The 19,811-nt window shown below is 36.2% G+C and overlaps 4 protein-coding genes across 8 annotated transcripts; 3 read left to right on the top strand and 1 right to left on the bottom strand.

Moving 5' to 3' along the window:
* The first annotated feature begins 418 nt into the window (after positions 1 to 418).
* Positions 419 to 5,100, top strand: LOC111795533 (acyl-coenzyme A oxidase 3, peroxisomal). Its single transcript, XM_023678014.2, has 13 exons — positions 419 to 934; positions 1,670 to 1,787; positions 1,876 to 1,983; positions 2,064 to 2,236; positions 2,327 to 2,426; positions 2,585 to 2,659; positions 2,776 to 2,906; positions 3,638 to 3,773; positions 3,856 to 3,975; positions 4,049 to 4,195; positions 4,273 to 4,377; positions 4,474 to 4,575; positions 4,653 to 5,100. The coding sequence occupies exons 1-13, from the start codon at positions 480 to 482 to the stop codon at positions 4,896 to 4,898; spliced, it is 2,016 nt and encodes a 671-aa protein (XP_023533782.2). The 5' UTR covers positions 419 to 479; the 3' UTR covers positions 4,899 to 5,100.
* A 527-nt stretch (positions 5,101 to 5,627) lies between these two features.
* On the bottom strand, positions 5,628 to 8,518 carry LOC111796149 (transcription factor VOZ1). 4 transcript variants are annotated; one of them, XM_023678862.2, is made up of 5 exons: positions 8,220 to 8,518; positions 7,654 to 7,900; positions 7,431 to 7,580; positions 6,840 to 7,344; positions 5,628 to 6,313 (listed from the first exon to the last, which is right to left on the bottom strand). In XM_023678862.2, exons 2-5 carry the CDS (start codon positions 7,876 to 7,878, stop codon positions 5,907 to 5,909), a joined length of 1,287 nt encoding a protein of 428 aa, XP_023534630.2. In that variant the 5' UTR covers positions 7,879 to 7,900; positions 8,220 to 8,518; the 3' UTR covers positions 5,628 to 5,906. The 4 variants fall into 4 exon arrangements, with proteins under 4 accessions (XP_023534630.2, XP_023534632.2, XP_023534629.2 ...); XM_023678864.2 differs by having other exon boundaries at positions 6,840 to 7,338; positions 8,299 to 8,518; XM_023678861.2 differs by having other exon boundaries at positions 8,299 to 8,517.
* Positions 8,519 to 9,703: 1,185 nt separating this feature from the next.
* Positions 9,704 to 14,551, top strand: LOC111795158 (MLO-like protein 12). Of its 2 annotated transcripts, none has more exons than XM_023677433.2 (13): positions 9,704 to 9,833; positions 9,898 to 10,158; positions 10,334 to 10,450; positions 10,534 to 10,594; positions 11,302 to 11,390; positions 11,473 to 11,547; positions 11,640 to 11,728; positions 11,805 to 11,854; positions 13,170 to 13,210; positions 13,296 to 13,469; positions 13,659 to 13,694; positions 13,785 to 13,913; positions 14,014 to 14,551. In XM_023677433.2, the coding sequence occupies exons 1-13, from the start codon at positions 9,714 to 9,716 to the stop codon at positions 14,401 to 14,403; spliced, it is 1,632 nt and encodes a 543-aa protein (XP_023533201.2). In that variant the 5' UTR covers positions 9,704 to 9,713; the 3' UTR covers positions 14,404 to 14,551. The 2 variants fall into 2 exon arrangements, with proteins under 2 accessions (XP_023533201.2, XP_086979846.1); XM_087123720.1 differs by having other exon boundaries at positions 9,721 to 9,833; positions 9,906 to 10,158.
* A 1,114-nt stretch (positions 14,552 to 15,665) lies between these two features.
* LOC111795642 (glutaredoxin-C9) lies at positions 15,666 to 16,309 on the top strand. Its single transcript, XM_023678182.2, has one exon. The coding sequence runs from the start codon at positions 15,719 to 15,721 to the stop codon at positions 16,130 to 16,132; it is 414 nt and encodes a 137-aa protein (XP_023533950.2). The 5' UTR covers positions 15,666 to 15,718; the 3' UTR covers positions 16,133 to 16,309.
* Positions 16,310 to 19,811: the final 3,502 nt, after the last annotated feature.

Here is a 19,811-nt window from a genome sequence, read left to right as displayed (position 1 = left end):
ATCTCTCCAATAAATCAAGTTTCTTTAAGAAACTTAATTCTAATTAATTAGATTGTTTAATTTTCTACCGTAGGTCAGTGATTGAACGGGTCAAAAAATTGGACTAGGACATATTCTTACGGAGAATCTTCACCCCATGGAACTCCATCCCGTAGATTAAATAGATATCTTTATATAAAACTATACTTTTGTTCATACCATAACATTCTCGTCTAATCGTAGGTTAGAGATATAAAGATGGTGAAAAATTATGCAATCAAGAATGTTTTGCAATGGCTAAGCTCGGCCATGAAAATAATGTATATGAACTGAACATAACAATTTATATATACTATTGATGAGAAGATAAGATAATTAATATATTTTAATTGATAATTATCTTTGAATATCCTATAAATGAAATTCTTATCTGTTACACAAGTATAACTAAATTTCTTCGTTTTCAATTCTCTCTTCATTTCTCGCGGCTTTTCTCTGCAATGGATCGTGTTTCTTGGAGAACTCAGGTGCTTTCGAATCACCTTGTTCATCACCAAACTACTTCAGATCTTAGCCCCAATCCATGTCTCGAGTTCTCCCCTCCGGAGATTTCCGAATGCTTCTCCTTCGATATCAAACAGATGCGGAACCTCTTGGATGTTCATAACCTTCCGGACCGGGACTGGATGTTTGGGGTGATGATGCAGAGCAAGCTGTTCAATCCCGTGCAATCCGGTGGCCGAGTCTTCGTTTCCCCTGATTATAATCAGTCCATGGAGCAGCAGAGGGAGATGACGATGAAGCGGATTCAGTACCTTTTGGATAATGGCGTTTTCAAGGGTTGGCTTACAGATAATGGAATTGAAGCCGCGTGGAGAAAGTTTGCGCTGTTTGAGGCAATTGGAATTTATGATCACTCTCTAGCGATTAAGATTGGTGTTCATGTCTTCCTATGGTACGTTTCGATGTTCATCGTTTTACAGTCAATTACCTTTTAAGATGTTTTGATACTCATTTTATGCTCTTCAAATGATTATTCCAATTCGGGTCTATATATGTCTGACCAACTTGTTTCTTCTTCCTCTTTTTTCTTTTTTCATTTGTGTTCCGACTCTATGCTTAATCAATATTAAATGTAAGAATTGTATGTGGATTAGTTATGATAGATTCAATATTGGAATTCATACTTTGACTGTGAAATCCCACGAGAGTGGAACGAAACATTTCTCATAAGGGTGGAAAATTTTCCCCGACGTACACATTTTAAAACTGTAAGGCCAATTACGATACGTAACGGGCTAAAGCGGATAATATCTACTAGCTGTGGACTTAGGCTGTTACAATGGTATTAGAGCCAGACACCAGGCTATGTGCCAATGAAGACGTTGGGCACCCAAGGGGATAGATTGTGTGATCTCACATCGGTTGGAGAGGGGAATGAAGCATTCCTTATAAGAGTGTGGAAACCTCTCCCTAACAAATGCGTTATAAAACCGTGAGACTGATGGCGATACGTAACAGGCCAAAATGGATAATATCTGCTAGCGATGGACTTAGGCTGCTACCTTGTGGATATGGAACCTAGCACTAGCCATAGCAAGAGATTGTTAATAGTAAATGGAAAAGAGTTTGAATGCTGGATGTTATATCACTACTTAACCCAAAACAACTAATTTTTCTCGTATTTCAGGGGTGGAGCTATCCAATTCTTTGGCACAAAGCGTCATCATGATGCATGGTTAAGGATCACAGAAAATTATGCAATCAAGGGTTGCTTTGCAATGACTGAGCTCGGTCATGGAAGTAATGTATGTGAAGATCGTTCCTTATTTTGCGTTAACTTGCTTGTCTTTTCTTATTGTTTTCTAATTCTCCCAAATATGTAAATAATTTTAGGTTCGAGGAATTGAAACAGTAACAAAATATGATTCAAGCACTGGAGAATTTGTTATTAATACTCCCTGTGAGTCAGCTCAGAAGTACTGGATTGGCGGGGCAGCCAAGGTAAAAGCATGTTATTTTGTGTACCAATGAAATTCGTTTCAGCTTTTCCCTCACTGACTTGTTCTTCAATTAATCTTTAGCATGCAACACATACTATAGTCTTTTCACAGCTTCACATAAATGGGAAAAATGAAGGCGTCCATGCTTTTATAGCTCAGATCAGGGATGCAGATGGTAATATCTGTCCACAAATACGTATAGCAGATTGTGGCCATAAGCTTGGCTTGAACGGTGTTGATAATGGTCGGATCTGGTAACTATCTTGGATATACTATAGATTTATTCAATTACTGGGAGAATCACATTCTATTCTATAATTATCAGTTTTGAAAATACTTGTCAGGTTTGATAATGTGCGAATTCCAAGAGAGAATTTGTTGAATTCTGTAGCTGATGTATCAGTAGAAGGGAAATATCTAAGTGCCACAAATGACCCAGACAAGGTTAATTTTCCAGATAGTTCAGTGTTTACTTGTGTGTGTGCGTGTAAGCATCTGTCTATATGTTTGAGAGTATGAATTTAGTAAGAAAGCTTTCTTAAATTTGATACCATTAGTTAAACTGGTACTGCATGGATGATTCTTTTAATACATGTTTTCAGAGGTTTGCAGCGTTTATGGCACCTTTGACATCTGGTCGTGTAACCATTTCCGTTGCTGCAATTTATTCCGCAAAGGTTTGTTGCTTATCGATAACGTTTACGGTTTTATCAATTTTGTTGGATTTGGAACTGTATAGTACTCTTTCAGATTTTATATCTGTTCATAAAAAAACACATCAATTTGTTGTCAGGTTGGTTTAGCAATTGCTATAAGATACTCATTAACAAGGAGAGCCTTTTCACTTACTCCTAATGGACCTGAAATCCAATTGCTGGACTACCCTAATCATCAAAAGAGATTGCTGCCTCTCCTTGCTAAGACGTGAGTCTTCAAAGCTTAAGTTCTCTTGTATCCATAATCTTATTTTTCGTGAAACCCCGTCTTTCTTTCGCTACGAAAATTAACATCGTTGAGATACATTATATCAGCATTAATGATTGACAGCGTTTTAAGTTCTTGTTGACTATAAGGGAGGGTAAATTCACTTCATTTCATCTTTTCTACATGTGCGTCTTTCTTTCGCTACGAAAATTAACATCGTTGAGATACATTATATCAGCATTAATGATTGACAGCGTTTTAAGTTCTTGTTGACTATAAGGGAGGGTAAATTCACTTCATTTCATCTTTTCTACATGTGATTTGAATAATCATTTTTGGGATCGGACTGCACGCACATGCGTGTCAAGCTGCTTCTAGAAATTGAAGCTTTGGACAGAAACATCCATGTCTTAGTTGTAATTGCTAGTTTTAGAATATTGAATATGATTCTGTTGTATGCTTGTGGACTCTGGTAAATTGCTTAGAAAATCTGCACAATTTAGTACATCATTGTACAGGTCTGATACCTTTGGTAGTAACTCTTTTGCAATTAGCTTAGCATCTTAGTTGCTTTATTGTCTAGGACGTGAACATGAAAATTATTCATTCAATAAGTGCGAACTCGCATAATTAAAACGCAAGCAGTTATCAGATTATGAACATTAGAACAATAATTATCTTAGTGGTGTAATTGCTCTGCTTCTAGGCTATGAATAATACTAATTGTGCAGATATGCCATGAGTTTTGCTGCAAATGAATTGAAAAGGATCTACATGAAGAGAACACCAGAGTCCATCAAAACTCTCCATGTTGTCTCAAGTGCATTTAAGGCTACCTTTACCTGGCATAATATGAGGACACTTCAGGTCAGGATTTGCATTTACTGTTGGCTTTGCATATCCAAATGATCGAAGATATTGACGTTAGATTTGATACTTCGTGTTCAAGGAATGTCGTGAAGCATGTGGAGGCCAAGGCATAAAGTCCGAAAATCGAGTTGGTCCTTTGAAAAGTGAATTTGATGTTCAGTCTACTTTTGAAGGCGATAATAATGTCCTAATGCAGCAGGTATGGAGTTTACATCATTTTATTTATCTTCTTAGACCTGCGGGATTTAGGAGGTTGGATAGCTTCATTGTAGGTGAGCAAGGCATTGCTGTCTGAGTTCATTGCAGCTAAGAAGAGAAACAAACCATTTAAAGGTATGGGATTAGAACACATGAATGAGGCCTGCCCTGTCATTCCTTCTAAGCTTACTGGTCCTATCCTTAGAAGCTCTAAATTCCAGGTAACAATAGCATTACCTTTTCCCTAATCGGTGAACCGAGTTTCATTCGTTATTTTCTTACCATCTTCCTGCACCAGACGGACGCCTTTTGCTTAAGAGAACGAGATATATTAAACCGTTTAGCTGCTGAAGTATCTCATCATGAAGCACAAGGTGATAGCAAAGAATATGCCTTCATTCAGGTGAGATTCCTCGCTTCTTATTCACTGGCTTACAATGACTCCATAAATCGTTTACTGTTCGACCCTCTAATCGTCGTAATCCTTCTGGTGTTGTAGAGCTTTCTGCTTGCAGAAGACTTGGGCAGAGCTTTCTCTGAAAAAGCCATATTGAAGTCATTTATGGAAGTTGAAGATAGTGTTCCATCCGGTCCAGTGAAGGTAATGTTTACTGCATACTTATTCTCCATTGATATATGCTGCCTAATATGAACGTCCATATATGGTTTCTGCTACAGAATGTTTTAGGTGTTCTGAGATCCATGTATGCGTTGATCTGCTTGGAGGAAGATGTTTCCTTCCTCCGCTATGGTTATTTATCACCAGAAAATGCAGGGGCAGTGAGGCAGGAAGTGAAGAAACTATGCAGCGAAATACGACCCCACGCTCTAGCGCTGGTCAGCTCGTTCGGCATACCCGACGCTTTCCTGGCCCCTATAGCGTACAACTGGGTGGACTCCAATTCCTGGCCTTCGGTGCAGTAAAAGGAAGGTGCGTCCATGGTTGAGAGTTTCCTTGATATCATCATACAAACATTTGGTAGGGAGAATTTATTGGGGTTGGTCAGTATTCTTAGAAATTATAAAGTATATTTGAACTTATGTAATAAGGAAAAACTTATATGTATACCCAATTTAGATAGAGATTTCAAAGCACAAAACATGGTAACAATGGGTTAAATCACAAGTTTAGTCCCTAATCAACTATTTAATAGGCTTGCATGCTTAAATTTTAAAAGAAGTACCGTCCACATTTTCGGTTAAAAGATCCATTTTTCGGGAAAATAAAGTCTCTTATTTTTTCATTTCTGCCTTAGATCGAGTTCTGGAGAGGAATTCTAGTTCATCATTTTTGTTCACTAAAGAAGAATGACATTTTGGTTTCGCTTCTTCTTGGGTCCCCTAAGATTGGAAACGTCAGAGAATCATGGTTCCCACTTCTTTTGTACCAGCCACATTTTCTGTCTCGTCTAGCTTCTTGCACTCGTAGTCAACTTGTAGTATTATGTCTAATAAGTTCTTAATTTTTTAATTTTATTTTATTAGATCGTTAGATTATTTAATATTTTTTAAAATTCGATAATTTTATTAGATACATTTCAAGACAATTTAAAATTTTGAACGCCCTATCTCATATGTTAAAACCAATATAACATCAAATTGAATTTCCCAAAATTGGTGCAAGGAGAGGGAAGTGCAAATAATGCAAACAGCTAAAACATGAAACGAATGCCACTATACAATTTTTAGAAACTTAAAAGATTACCGTTCAAACTATTATTATTAGACACAAACACAACTTATACATATCTTCTAAACTGAATATAAATGGAATAAACTCCAAAGAAAACCTTTAGAATAAACTAGCATCCAGAATCTCCCCTTCCATGAAAAAAAAGGGGTCGAAATGCCATGTATTCACGAGACAAACTACGGGACGAGGTATATATCGACATAAAGCAGCAACGGGACGGGTATGTCCCATCGTAAGAATTATTTGACTGATTGTCCAAGCTCCACAGGGCCCTTTGCAGTAAGCCTGCCCATCTTCTTCTGCAGATCAGCCAGAGGATCAGCTGGTAGTTTTCCCTTTGGGCTCTTTTTTGCTCCAGCTTGCTTGAGTTCTAGCCTATATAATGCAAATGAATCATAATTGCTTATATCATATTCGTACAAATGCCATTCGAGTGAGCTTGATGGCTGTGGATCCATGTAGTAGGACTTTTTCTGACCACCGAACTCCTCCATCACCTTCTTCCTTGATTCATGCCAACCACGGCCGCTATAATCTGGTAACGACCTTTGCTTTCGAGTACCACTCTCAAAGGCCCGTCTAGGTTTGTCGAAATAGAGCCATTCCCTGATTGTCTCACCCTCTAGAAATGAAATATCAAAAAGCTCTGCAACAATGAAAAGAATCACTATGATGGAACACACACCAATTGATCCAAGTCACTCGAAAATAAAGAGATTAAACCTATCGCTAACACATATTGTCCGCTTTGGCCCGTTACGTATCGCCGGCAGCCTCACGGTTTTAAAACGTGTCTGTTAAGGAGAGGTTTCCACACCCTTATAAATAATGCTTCGTTACTCTCTCCAACCAATGTAGGATCTCACAATCCACCCTCCTTGGGGCCCAGCGTCCTCGCTGGCACACCGCCCTGTGTCTGGCTCTGATACTATTTATAATAGCCTAAGCCCACCACAAACAGATATTGTCCGCTTTGGCCCGTTACGTATTGCAGTCAGTCTCACAGTTTTAAAATGCGTTTGTTAGGAACAGGTTTCCACACCCTCATAAAGAATGCTTTGTTCCCCTCTCTAACCAACGTGGGATCTGAGATTATATCATGGAAATGGGCAATAACAAACACAAAATTAAACCAAGCAAACAGAAAAGGTTCAAGCAACATAAAGGCTTACCAGGAGCATTCCATGGAGATTTTCTTGTTGCAGCACCATCACATATAGGTATTCCCACCTCTTTGGCCTGTGTCTTTGCAAGAAGAGCAGCAAATAGTGGACCATCTGTTAAGCCAGTACCCCCAGGGCGCAATATTGGAGCCATTCCTGGAAGGCCTTCATTTATTGCAAGCATGGAATGACAGCTACTGCAATAGTCCTGGCACCATTTAGATCCTTGAGCAGGTCTGAAACAATCCCAGAGTGCACACATTGGCCCCATAAAAGCAGATGGCGGGGGCGAGATGTATGGCGGAATGCTAGGCTTTGTATCCTGACTAAAGTCTCCCGCATCATACGCCCCGATAAGCACCCCATAGTCGAACACTTGGTGCGAATCCAATAAACGACAATCCATAGTAGACATATCATCCATGCTGACCACTAAGTTCTGCACAAAGTTTTGATCTAATTTGAAATCTTCACTATTGACTTTGCACTCTTCAAATCCAAGAACACTCTGCTGCTGGCAGCAGCATTACTTCAGCTAGTTAGAATCTATTATATTAAACATACAAGAGATGGTAGAAAACCAAATGCTCAAAGTCTTACCTGCTGAAAATCGGACGGATTGCAAGCAAGAACACAATGTTGATCAGGCTCAACCTTTGGTTCAGCCAATGTGCTAGTTGCATCATCTTCCTCATCAAAATGCTCGAGAAGACGAGCTAATTCTTGCGAGAACGATCCAAGACTGCCCTCCTAATTAAACATGTAGAACCATTAAGATTACAAAAGAAAAACACCCTTTGCAAAAGAAATTAAAGAAGCTTACAACAAATGAAGAGGCAGGGGATGGTTCATTAAGCTCGGCATTCCACTCCCTGAGCATCTGATGCACTTGCTCCTCCAAGACAGCAACATCGGTAGTACGACTCTCCTTCCTTGCAGATTGAAGATTAGTGAATATCCCTTGAAGATCATTCACACGGTTCTTTGCTTTTTCCTTCAAAAGCTGATGAGAAGTAGACTGGCAATTACTCTTCAAACCCCTCGGCATTGATCCCTCTCTTTTCCACAAACTGAATCGAAATAAATCACAAGATGAAACTCATAAACAGAGTCCTTCAAGATTCTCAAACAGAATGAACCCAGAAAAAGAAAATCATTTGGATCATCGAAACGAATACATATAGTTTTCAGGTCGCCGATGCATATTCTTCTACTCAGGATCACTCACAGCTCAGATAATATGAGATTGCATTAAAAAACAAACAAAATTTCCCGAGTAAATCTATCAAAGATTGCTGAAGAATTTCAAGTTTCGAAATCCGAGTAAGAGGACGAACATTTCAGCCCTAATTTAAGTACAAAAACCCTAAACTAAAACAGAATCATTACCCGCCAAATTGAAGAAATTATGGCTCGAAAATCTGGGCAAGCTTCAAGGAAGAAGATGATAGATAGATAGATAGATTACCTCTTCGTTCAGAGCTTTAAGGTCGGATCGATTCTCTACAAATTCGATGTTGACGAAATTGAAGACTCGAATTTACTCCAATTTCGGCAGCATCCTTTACCCTTTTTTTGCTTCTTTTTCTTTCTTTTTTTCCTGTGAAGAACTTTCCAAAGCATTTCGTTAATTCTTTTTCCCCTTTTTGAGGAATGAGCATAATGAGGGTAATAATCTTTGGGAATTGTTCGTCCCTTCTACACGCCATTTTCCAATAAAGTTCATAACTTTAAATTATGAAAAATTAATTAATTTTTAGATTTCTTTATTAAATTTTATTTTCAACATATTTTAATTCAAATTTTTGATACCCATTCTCTGTGTCAATTAGATTTGATTAAATTACCTATCATAATGCATATAGATACAAATGGTCCAATGGAGCAAGAATTTCCAGGAACATTTTATTTCTGAGCAGAAGAGCCATTTTCATTTTCAAGTAGTGTTCGCTCGATTATTCTAGGAAGATCGATAACAGAAGACCGGATAAGATTGAAGTATGAGCGCAAGCTTTTAGACTGCTGCGACCAGAAAGATCTTACCGACTAGATGGTTACACAAAAAACAAATCAAGAAAGAATAAAATCCAAACAGGGAAACCCGGGTGCAGTGTCTTTTGTCCCAAAACAACTAATGTTGATTAAACGAAGTGTCTTTTGTCCCAAAACAACTAATGTTGATTAAACGAACGCAGACTCGTTCTCTAATACTCTTTTCACCTTGATAACGTTACTAGACTTTCGACTTTTCTACAAAATCAAAAAAAAAAACCTCGATATACGGTACAAAAAATAATACCCATAAACTCAATTTGTTATAAATGATTAAACTTACATGAATTCACGGACAAATAACGTTGTAAACGAAGTTCATCAACTAAATTTTTTTCTCGTTCTACCCAACAAAAAAATTTAAAATTTAAAGTAACTCGCAATCTCAGAATCTTTAATTATTTTCAATAATTATCATTATTAACAAATTGCATATCTTTCGTATCCGTTGTATAATATATAAATATATTAAATAGAATAAAGACATATAAATGAGTTAAAAAAATAATTAAAAAAAAATGTGAAGTCCTTTCAAGACTGCATAAGAACCGTACAGATTTAATAAACAAAACCAAGATGCTGATAAGAGCATGAAGACTTTGGAGTAAAATAATTTATGAAAGCGTTGACTTTTAGCATCCAACGACGTCGTATTTGAAGCCATGTTTGTCGCACTTATCACATGATTCAATCAAGTTGATGATTAGATCTCTGTCCCGTACCGTACGATTCTTGCATGCAAATTCTCCATATGATTCATTGATTGCCTTTGACCAAATCTACATTTTTTATCTCTATAAGAACACTTAGAACATTAACAAAAACGCAAAAATGGGAGAAATCAGCAGTGGTTCGCTTGAAACTACACCAACTTGGGCGGTTGCGGTCTTTACATTCGTGTTCTTCTTCTTAGCTTTCATCATCGAGACTTCACTTCACTACCTTACAAAGGTAAATGAAGCTTTCCTAGTTCGATACGACGAATTTCGAACCATTTTTATGATTGTTTCTTCAGTTTCTTAGGAGGAGGAAATTCAAATCCTTCAAAAGGGCTTTGGGAAAGATCAAAATAGAAATGATGAAGATGGGTTTCATCTCGTTGCTTTTGGCATTCACGGAGGCATCCATTCCAAATATTTGTGTCACCAAAAGGGTGTCCAAATCTTTTCTTCCATGTAGAGATATTGCTATGGAGGCGTCCATGGAGTCGGTTGTTTTCGCTTCCACTCGAAGTCCCGTGCTCAACTCAGACCAAACTGATCATTGTGAATCGAAGGTAAATGATTCAACTTGTTAAGGATATTTAGTATTGAACATATTTGACTTTTATTATAAGTAAATATCTAGATATTTATCTTTCATTATGACTTCTCACAATTGAGTGATGTTCGATGTTTATATCATATGAAAAGCTATTAAAACAATACCCATTTGTGAATGAATTTGATTAGGGAATGGTTTCTTTGATGTCGAGGGAAGGGGTTTCTCAGCTGAATATCTTGATCTCCTTGTTGGCTGTGTTTCATGTTCTTTATTGTATGTTCACAATGTGTTTAGGGATCGCCAAGGTATCACTTTCAAACATAACAAGTTATGTTCTTTGTCGAAGTTTTTGGTTTGAATTTTTGGCTTAAAAGATCTATGTGGGCAGATTAGAAAATGGAAAGCGTGGGAGAAGGAGACTCGAGCTCTTGATTATCAAATGGACAATGGTATCGTTTTTACTCTCTTTTCGATTTTGAAGCTATATAAAGTCACGTATGTTGCTTTAGTTTAAACAATCTTTGGAATTATATGTAGTTTAGATTGTTTGTTTAGAATCATTCAAGCTTGACATGATCTGTTAAGAACCATAGACCCTCCGTAATGATATGACATTGTCTACTTTGAGCATAAGCTCTCGTGGGTTTGCTTTTGGTTTCCCCAAAAGGTCTCGTATCAATGTAAATGTATTCCTTCCCCTCGAACAAAGTACACCATAGAGTTTCCCTTAAGGCTTATGGATCCCTCGAACAGTCTCCTCTCAATCAAGGCTCGACTCATTCTCTGGAGCTCTCGAACAAAGTACACCCTTTGTTCAACACTTGAGTCACTTTTGACTACACTTTCGAGGCTTTGATACCATGTTAAGAACCACAAACCCTCCACAATGGTATAATATTGTCCTCTTTGAGCAATTCCGTTTGGGATAATTCCTTATAAAGTTTTGGAGTTCTTAGATCAAATTCCCTTTGGGATGAAATCATCTTTATCCGAAGAATTTAGCATTTGTGATCTACAGGTTTGCATAACTACGATCGTTCTTAGATCCAATTGTATTAATTTGTAGACTCTTTCATATAAAATAACAAAGAAAACAAGTCAAATAAAGATGAGAACAAAGTGTTGGGAGTGATATGAATGAAATCCAAATCTGCAGATCCAAGGAGATTCCGGCTCACAAGTCAAACATCTATTGGGAGAAGACATCTAAATTTCTACGCCACTCATCCACTCTTGGTTTGGCCTGTAATATCACTTCACCTCTCTCAAATTTGATCACTTTTTTCTTTATTGAACTTTCATTGAATTTTGGTTTATAACTTAAAAGGTTTGCTTTATAAGACAATTCAGTGGCTCAGTTTCAAAATCTGATTACTTCACTCTACGCAATGGCTTCATTACGGTAACCAAACAAGCTTCTGAGTTACAACTTCTTGTTCTTCGTGTTCTTCATGTTCTTCGTGTTCTTCGTGTTCTTCGTGTTCTTGTTTACAGTCCAACATTGCTGGAGGGTCTGAGTTCAACTTCCAGAAGTTTGTTCATAGAGCTTTTGATCATGATTTTGTGCAGGTGATTCAAATCAGGTACAAATAAGCCACCTTGGTGAATTACTCATTCTTTTCCTAATGGAATTATGACTTTGTTTGGGTATGGTTGCAGGTTCTGGATATGGATTTTCTCCATTCTTTTTATATTTTTCAGCGCACATGGTGAGAAATTCTACTCCATCCCCATCTTTTCTTTATTATTTTGACAACACAATAGAATCCACTTCAACTAACTCTACCCATTAATTTATATCTAAACTCAAATACGACCGTCTCTAAGTTCAATTGGAACGTCACATGTTTAGGATTTAAAATCTCTTACGATATGACTAGTTATCAACTTCAAAGAGTAAAACTATCCCCACAAGTTAACACGAGTCCTTTTAGCATTCCTTATCGTCACTCAAATGCTTCGTAGATAAATTTCTAAGAGGTCACCAAATTTAGGATTGTTCTCTCAAGCTCACAACTAGTAGATATTGTTCGTTTTGGCCCGTTACGTATCGTCGTTAGCCTCACAGTTTTAAAACGCATATGTTAGGGAGAGGTTTTCACACCCTTATAAACAATACTTCATTCTCCTCTCCAACCAATGTGGGATCTCACAATCCACCCTCTTTGAGGGTCCAACGTCCTCGTTGGCACACCGCTCAGTGTCTGGCTCTGATACCATTTGTAACGGCCCAAACTCATTGCTAACAAATATGGTATGATTTGGCCCGTTACGTATCCCTGTCCGCCTCACGTTCTTAAAACACGTCTGTTAGGGGGAAGTTTCCACACCCTTGTAAACAATGCTTAATTCTCCTCTCCAACCGAGGTGGGATCTCACAATCCACCTTCCTTGGGGGTCCAACGTCCTCCACACCGCTCAGTGTCCGGCTCTGATACCATTTGTAACCACTCAAACCCATTGCTAACAAATATTGTATGATTTGGCCCGTTACGTATTCCTGTCAGCCTCACGTTCTAAAACGCATCTGTTAAGAAGAGGCTTCCACACTCTTATAAGAAATGTTTCGTTCTCCTCTCTAATCGATGTGGGATCTTAGGGAGCGCAGTGTTTCATTGGCACACCGCTCGATGTCTGGCTCTTATACCACTTATAACAACTCAAACCCACCGCTAGCAAATATTGTCCGCTTTGGTCCGTTACATGTTACTATCAGCCTCACGGTTTTAAAACACGTATATTAAGGAGAGGTTTCCACACCCTTATAAGAAATGTTTCATTCTCCACTTCAACCAATGTGAGATTTGGAGTTTTTATAATCGAGCCACCGAAAATGAGGTGACACCTTGTTAGTATAGATGTTAACTTTCAATTCTTTTAACCCTGTCTCGGTGAGCCTATCCTTAAGACTGCTCTCATTCGAATATGGTCTCATTTCATTCATTTACCCTCCTTTACTCGAGTACTCGAGTCACATATATGAATCTGAGTCTCATATGGAAATCCCATGTCATTATTTTGCAGAGTTCTACAACCATTACTGGCTCCCATTCATTCCATTAGTGGTAAGAACTAGACTCATCTCCTCAATTCAAACAAGCAAAGATATAAAGATACATAGATTAATTGTTTGTGTAAAAAATTGAAAAGATTGTAGTTACTGTGGGAACAAAGCTGCAAGTGATCATAACAACAATGTGTGTAGAAAGCAGCAGAAGAAACCCCATAAGCCAAGGAGAATTTACAGTGAAGCCTCACGATCAACTCTTCTGGTTTAGCAAACCCAACTGGCTTCTTTACCTAATCCAGTTCGTCCTCATTCAGGTAAATAATTTTTACCCTATAAGAACGGCTAGCATATATTGTCTTCTTTGGGCTTTTCCTTTCGAACTTCCCTTCAAGGCTTTAAAACGCGTCTGCTAGGGAAAGGTTTCCACACCCTTCAAAGGGCGGTTTCGTTCTCCTCTCCAACCGAGGTGGGACTCTCACATTTGAATTTGATTTCAATGGCAGAACTCATTTCAGCTGGCGTTTTTCACGTGGACATGGGTACGTACAAATCAAACCAAATCAAACCAGACTTTTTATGTCTTTTTTGTTTGTTTTTTTAAGTGAGTTTTAGCTGAATTGGTAGAACAGTTTGAATTTGGGGTAAAATCATGTTTCAACCGAAGGAATGAAGATATTGCTATTAGGCTTGGGATGGGCGTTGGAGTTCAGTTGCTTTGTGGATATGTCACGCTGCCTCTTTACGCTCTCGTTACTCAGGTACCAGTATTACTCGATTTAGTATGCTTAACAAGTGTTTGAACACGAACCCATTTCACGAATTGATGCATCGATACTAAAAATGTACGTAATTTGGTAGATGGGGTCGAGCCTAAAGAGGACAGTATTCACTGATGACGTCGTAGATGGTCTCAAGAATTGGAAGAGAAGGTCGAAACAGAAGCTTTCCAACAAGCCATCCTCTTCGACCCGTTACTCCAAATCAATGTCTTTCCATAGTGAACATCGGAATAGCCTCAGCCATTCGTCCGGCCGAGAGATATCGCTCGTAGCAGCGGCTGAAGAACGAAACTCGACCCGAGGACGATCTAATAGTGACGGTTGCGATGAAGAAGCTATTAGCTGCACGCAAAGGGAAAAGTGTAAAGTGGGAATGAGATCAAACTATGATGGGGAGATCTCTTTTGCAAGCACATGGAAAGAATTGGAGATTAAGATGATTGGAGAAGGAGCTTATGAGACTCTTTAGAGCTTTTTTCGAACTATCTTTTTCAGATATTGAAAGCTCTTGAAGTGTACCGTTTGTATTAAAGCAACAAGGGTCGAGTTCACACGTATCTTAGATAGGAATGTCCATTTAACTCACGAAAACTCGTATCAAATAAGATTAGAAATCTTAGTCGATACCAATTTAAAACATTTTTCATATATTTAACTTGAAATTTACATTAAGTTTGTTTTTTCTTTAGTTTGAATTAGATTAAACTTTTAAAAAAACATAAAATTTGAAAAATGGTTAAAAGAATAGAGTCACATTTTATCCATGCACATCCGAGAAAATCTGCCACTTGTTTGGTGACATTGGACTTTCTCGCTAAGTCAAATTGCTTTACGAGACTCAGAGGTAGACAATTTTGCTTTTGGTTTGGGGAAAAACCCAGTTGCTCCGAAAATCATAAAGTGAGAGAGAAGGAGTTTTGAACCCGACCGTCTTTTCATTTTTATAGGTTATAACTTTTTTTATCCAACCATTTAAACTAACTAGGCTCTACGGTCCACGACCTAACTCAACCCTACTTTTAATAATATTATGAAAATTAAAAATATTAATATTTGACACTTGCAACTTAGTTATGGTGAATATGTACCATTTTAATTTAAATTTATTGAAACTCAATTAACTCAAAATTACAAATTCGTGTAAAAATTTATTGGAACGCACACGTAAAACCAAATAAGCAATTATGATAGAATTCAAACATTTATTCAACGTGTATTTATTAATTAAATTTAATATAATTTATTAGGGTGAGAACTGTGGATTAAAGCCGAATCGGCAAGGAAGGTCGGCATGGGTGACGATTTTAATTAATAATATTCAAATTAATTATCAAATAAAAAATAATCAATATATATTCAGTGGAAAAGGAAGTGACGTCACGGAGACACGTAGATCGTTATCCTTTTGACACGGCGGACAAAAATGGGGTGGGTCAGAGATAGTTTGGGTCGCCGACGAGGACGAGAGGTGATGAATGCAAGTTATTAGCTTTCCACGTGGCGGGCCCCTGCTGAATGATGACACGCCATCAGCTGTTCTTCACGTTTTCTTGTCTTTTTTTTTTTTTTTTTCCCTTAAGAACATAAAAAGTCAAAAAAGAAAAAAAAAAAAAAGAAAAGAAGGAATGACGTCAGGTGGGGAGCACCATCGTCACTCTCCGCGTTACCGTTGATTTCATAGCTGTGCCGAACTGCCGTTGACGTCTGGAGTTGAGTTACCGTCCATTTAAATCCCCACGAGGCGACCATAGAAAGGGCAGTAATTCAAGAATTTGTGTCTCTCTATGTGGAAATTGGGGGCCATGAACCAAGCAATTCCTTACAGATCAATTGACACAAAACAGAGCCTAGTGAGCGCGGCATTTGGGGGCAGTGGATCATGGCGCGATGTGAGCGCGTCCGTGTCGGAAAGTGCGGCGATAGTGTTTGGTAGAAGAGGGTGTTGTATGAGCCATGTGGTGAAGCGGCTGCTTCTCGGACTTGGAGCGAATCCGGCGGTGTATGAGGTGGAGGAAGACGAGGAATCCGGCGTGGTGGAGGAATTGGAGGCAATCGCGCAATTGGGGAACGGGAAGGTAGAGTTGCCGGCGGTGTTTATTGGGGGGGCGTTGGTTGGAGGGCTGGAAAGAGTGATGGCCACGCATATTTCTGGGGATTTGGTTCCTATTTTGAAACAGGCCGGCGCTTTGTGGCTTTGAATTATTCCCTTCCCTTCCCTTCCCTTCCCTTCCCTTCCCTTCCCTTCCCTTCCCTTATTCTCTATCAATCTTTCACCATTTTCTTGCTCAATTTTGCTTGCAATTCGGGGAATTCTTTTTCTTTTTTTCCTAATTAGATATCGTAAATGGATTTTTTAGTAACTACTTCATGAAAAACATTATTATATAATTCATCTTATAATTATAGTAAAATATTAAGCTATCGGACAGTTTCATATATTTGAATAAAAAGCCTACACTAAAATCAATTTTATTAATTTTATTAATTTTAGAGTATATTGTTTTTATTTTCAGATTCTTTAATAAAATTGCTAATTTCTGTTGTTGGGAAGCCACTCTTTTTTTTTTTTTAGATTTTTTTTTTTTTTACTTTTCATCTATAACTTTTTTTTTTTTTCATCAAAGTAAATAATTTTAAATATCAAAATTTGTTTTTTTCACCATTTACTGTATTTTAAGAGTTATTTTTTAACTTAGACATTAAAATTTGATCGATAAAAAATTAGTTTCAATTCATTGGAAAATTTTATTAAATTTTTAATTTATTATTGTTGGAGGATGAAAGTCTCGCTAATTTAGGAAATGATTTTTATAAACAAATAATATTCTCTCCATTGGTATAAGGCTTTTTGGGAAGTCCAAAGCAAAGCTTATACTAGTGGACAATATCATACCATTGTGAGAATTGTATTATGTTATTTTTTCTATGAAAATGTTGAACTATGTTATAAATTATTGATAAATAATTTTTTTCAAGTTAAAATTTTCAACCAAACTCGAAAATAGAGGGTTGGGTTACCAATTCAATCAATCAGAATTTTTGAGTTGGTCGAAAAAGATCTCTTAACCCAACCTAACCATGCCAGTAGATATCGAGAATTTGAATTTAAAATGTTTTAAAAATTATTAAATTGAATAAAAGATTTATTTATTTAATGCCGTGGTTTGATTGATAATGTCACGTAATTTATTTATTTATTTATTGATGGAGGGAAGTGTGACCTTATTTATTATTAATTTTTGGGATTTGATTAAAAAAAAGAAAAAAATCCTTACACAAATATCTATTCGAAGATATCTTTAAAAGATTTTCTTAAATAGAAAATGATTAGTTGGCAAGATATTTCTAGATTTTCTTTTTGATGAATCCAATTATTGTTATTATTTATTGTAAATAGCAGGTATAAATAGGTTATTTACGTAAATATCCTTTACCAGCTTAATCAGTCAGGAATAAAAGCCCAATTAGCCCAATTTGAAAGATGAGCCCAAATAATATCCAAGGAAAACTTGGGCTTTAGTTTAAATAGGCCCAAAGAGAGGCCTTAATAAGCAAGTATTTTTTTAAGAAAATAAAAGAGATAAAATTAATATATAGTTTATAATTTAGAGGGAAATGTAAGGGACAATATTTTCTTTGACCAGGTCAAATGCTTTGACTTTTGTTACATTAAAACCCTTTTATAATGTTATAAAGAAAAAAAAAATTCTATTTCTAAAAATAAACGGGTCGTTTAGTTTAATCTCTATGGATTGATCCAACTCAAGTCCACCACTAATAGATATTAAAACATGGTATCCTCCCAATCAGCCCTTAAGTTGTAAAACATGTTGGTGGTTTATAGGTAATGTTTCGTTTCTCTCTCCAACCGATGTGGAATCCTCACAATCCACTCCCTTGAAGGCCCAACGTCCTCGCTGACACACAACCCAATATCTAGCTCTAATACAAATATTGTCTTACTAGGAAGAGATTTACATATCCATTACATTTGTATATTAAATTATTTTAATTCCATGATTGAATTATTGTGTTTAATTTCATTTGTTTAATGTCTATAGTCTAGTAGCCCTAGGTTATTTACATTATTGGTCGATATTAAATTAATTGCATGATTATGGATAGTTTGGTAGTTGATTAATTCCATTTAGGTTTTCTTTTTTTTAGTTAGTGGAAATTTGTCGTGTTTTTTTTTTTTTTTTTTTAAATGTATCAATGTCTTTAATTCTGTCTCTTTCTCTCTCTAAGAAACATATTGGTCTCTATGTCGTCTTAAAATGAAAAAGGAAGAGAGAGAGAGAGAGAGAGATTTATTAGGGTTTATAAGTTTGATTCACCTTTTATAAGGAGAGAAAGTGGAGGGCTTTATATAAATTATTGCCTTTTCTTGGACCAAAAAGATAATCTTTATTCTTATTATAATATCAACAAAGTATAGTATTATTTACCAAACAACCCCTCATTCCCTTTTTATTTACCCTTCTCTCTCATCAAACATTTTCATCATTAACCAATCATCACATTCCCTTCCTCTTACCCATTTTCAACGTGTTTTAAATTCAATATATATATATATCGACCTCGACCTATGTTGAGAGTTGTTGGAGTTCTACAACGATTAATTAAGGGAAAAATTACGACTATCTCTATTTCCATTGATATAAGATTTATTTCAAGAAATTAAAAACAAAATCACGAGAGTTTAGATTCAAAGTGGATAACATTATTATCTCATTGTAACGATCCGTTGTTCGATAAGATCTATACGTACAAAAATATAATTAACAATTTTTTTTTTAAAATATGAAATTTGGTAGGACCAAAGAGATATGAAAAGAACAAATAATTATTTGAGAATATATGAATATCCATGGTGCTAAGTTTTGGGTGTAAAAGGTTTGAAAATAATTAATAATTAAAAAATATATAAAAAAAGTGGAATGAAATAAAAATAGGATTTCAAAAAGGCATATATTCTCCAACTTTTTATCTGTAGCCTCTTCCCTCACATTAAATTTAAATTTAAATTTTATTATTATAAATTTTAATAAATAAATAAATCCCTTCTCCACCTTATCTTTCTTCCTCCAATATTTCAATGTAATTTAAATATTAAATCCAAAGTCTTATCATACAGGCATTATTTCCCCTTTTAAAAATTATATATTTTTTATATTTAAATTAATTTTATTCCTTTTAAAAAGTACTGACCTTTAAAGAAATTCATATGACTGGATAATCTGATTAATTTGGTCAACTCAACTCAAATCATAAGATTTCATTTGGATTAATTTTTTTTTTTCAATTTGGTTAAATTGAATTTTTGAAAAATTGAAAATTCAGTCTAGTATCAGTCAATAGAATAACATTTTTTTTTTTTTTATCAACTTGAAAATAGGGTTACAATCCAACTTTACCATGCTTTCGAAAAGATTGAATATTTAATGTGTATAACCAATGATAGTGATGTGTTGTGACTCATAAATGTTTGATGGTCATACTACTACAATACGTATCGTGGAAGGTAAGATTCTTGGTCATACTACTGTCATCGAGTGTTAACGCATTTCCTCGCTCACGTTTTCAAAAACATTTATTTCAAACATGACTCGAGACTCAAGCATATGTCTATGTTCTGACTTGTTTGCTAGATTAGAATGAGTGTCGCATAATCATTATCGGACTGAAACGGACCAAAATCATATCTAAATTGGAAAAATATTTGTGGGTGGGAATAGAAGTATCCATTACTAAAATTTGTAAACACATTATATAGTAAAAGACAATCCAAGAAACAAACATACCCTTACAGCCAACATTTTGCTTTTCCCTACAACTTCCATTAAAATACACACACCTTCAAAGACAAGACAGAAA

This window comes from Cucurbita pepo, chromosome 5 (genome assembly GCF_057944985.1).
Source record: "Cucurbita pepo subsp. pepo isolate OVF chromosome 5, ASM5794498v1, whole genome shotgun sequence".
Taxonomy (NCBI): Eukaryota; Viridiplantae; Streptophyta; class Magnoliopsida; order Cucurbitales; family Cucurbitaceae; genus Cucurbita; species Cucurbita pepo.
The sequence above is the reverse complement of the archived record's forward strand: the minus strand, read 5'-3'. Positions and strand labels throughout refer to the sequence as shown.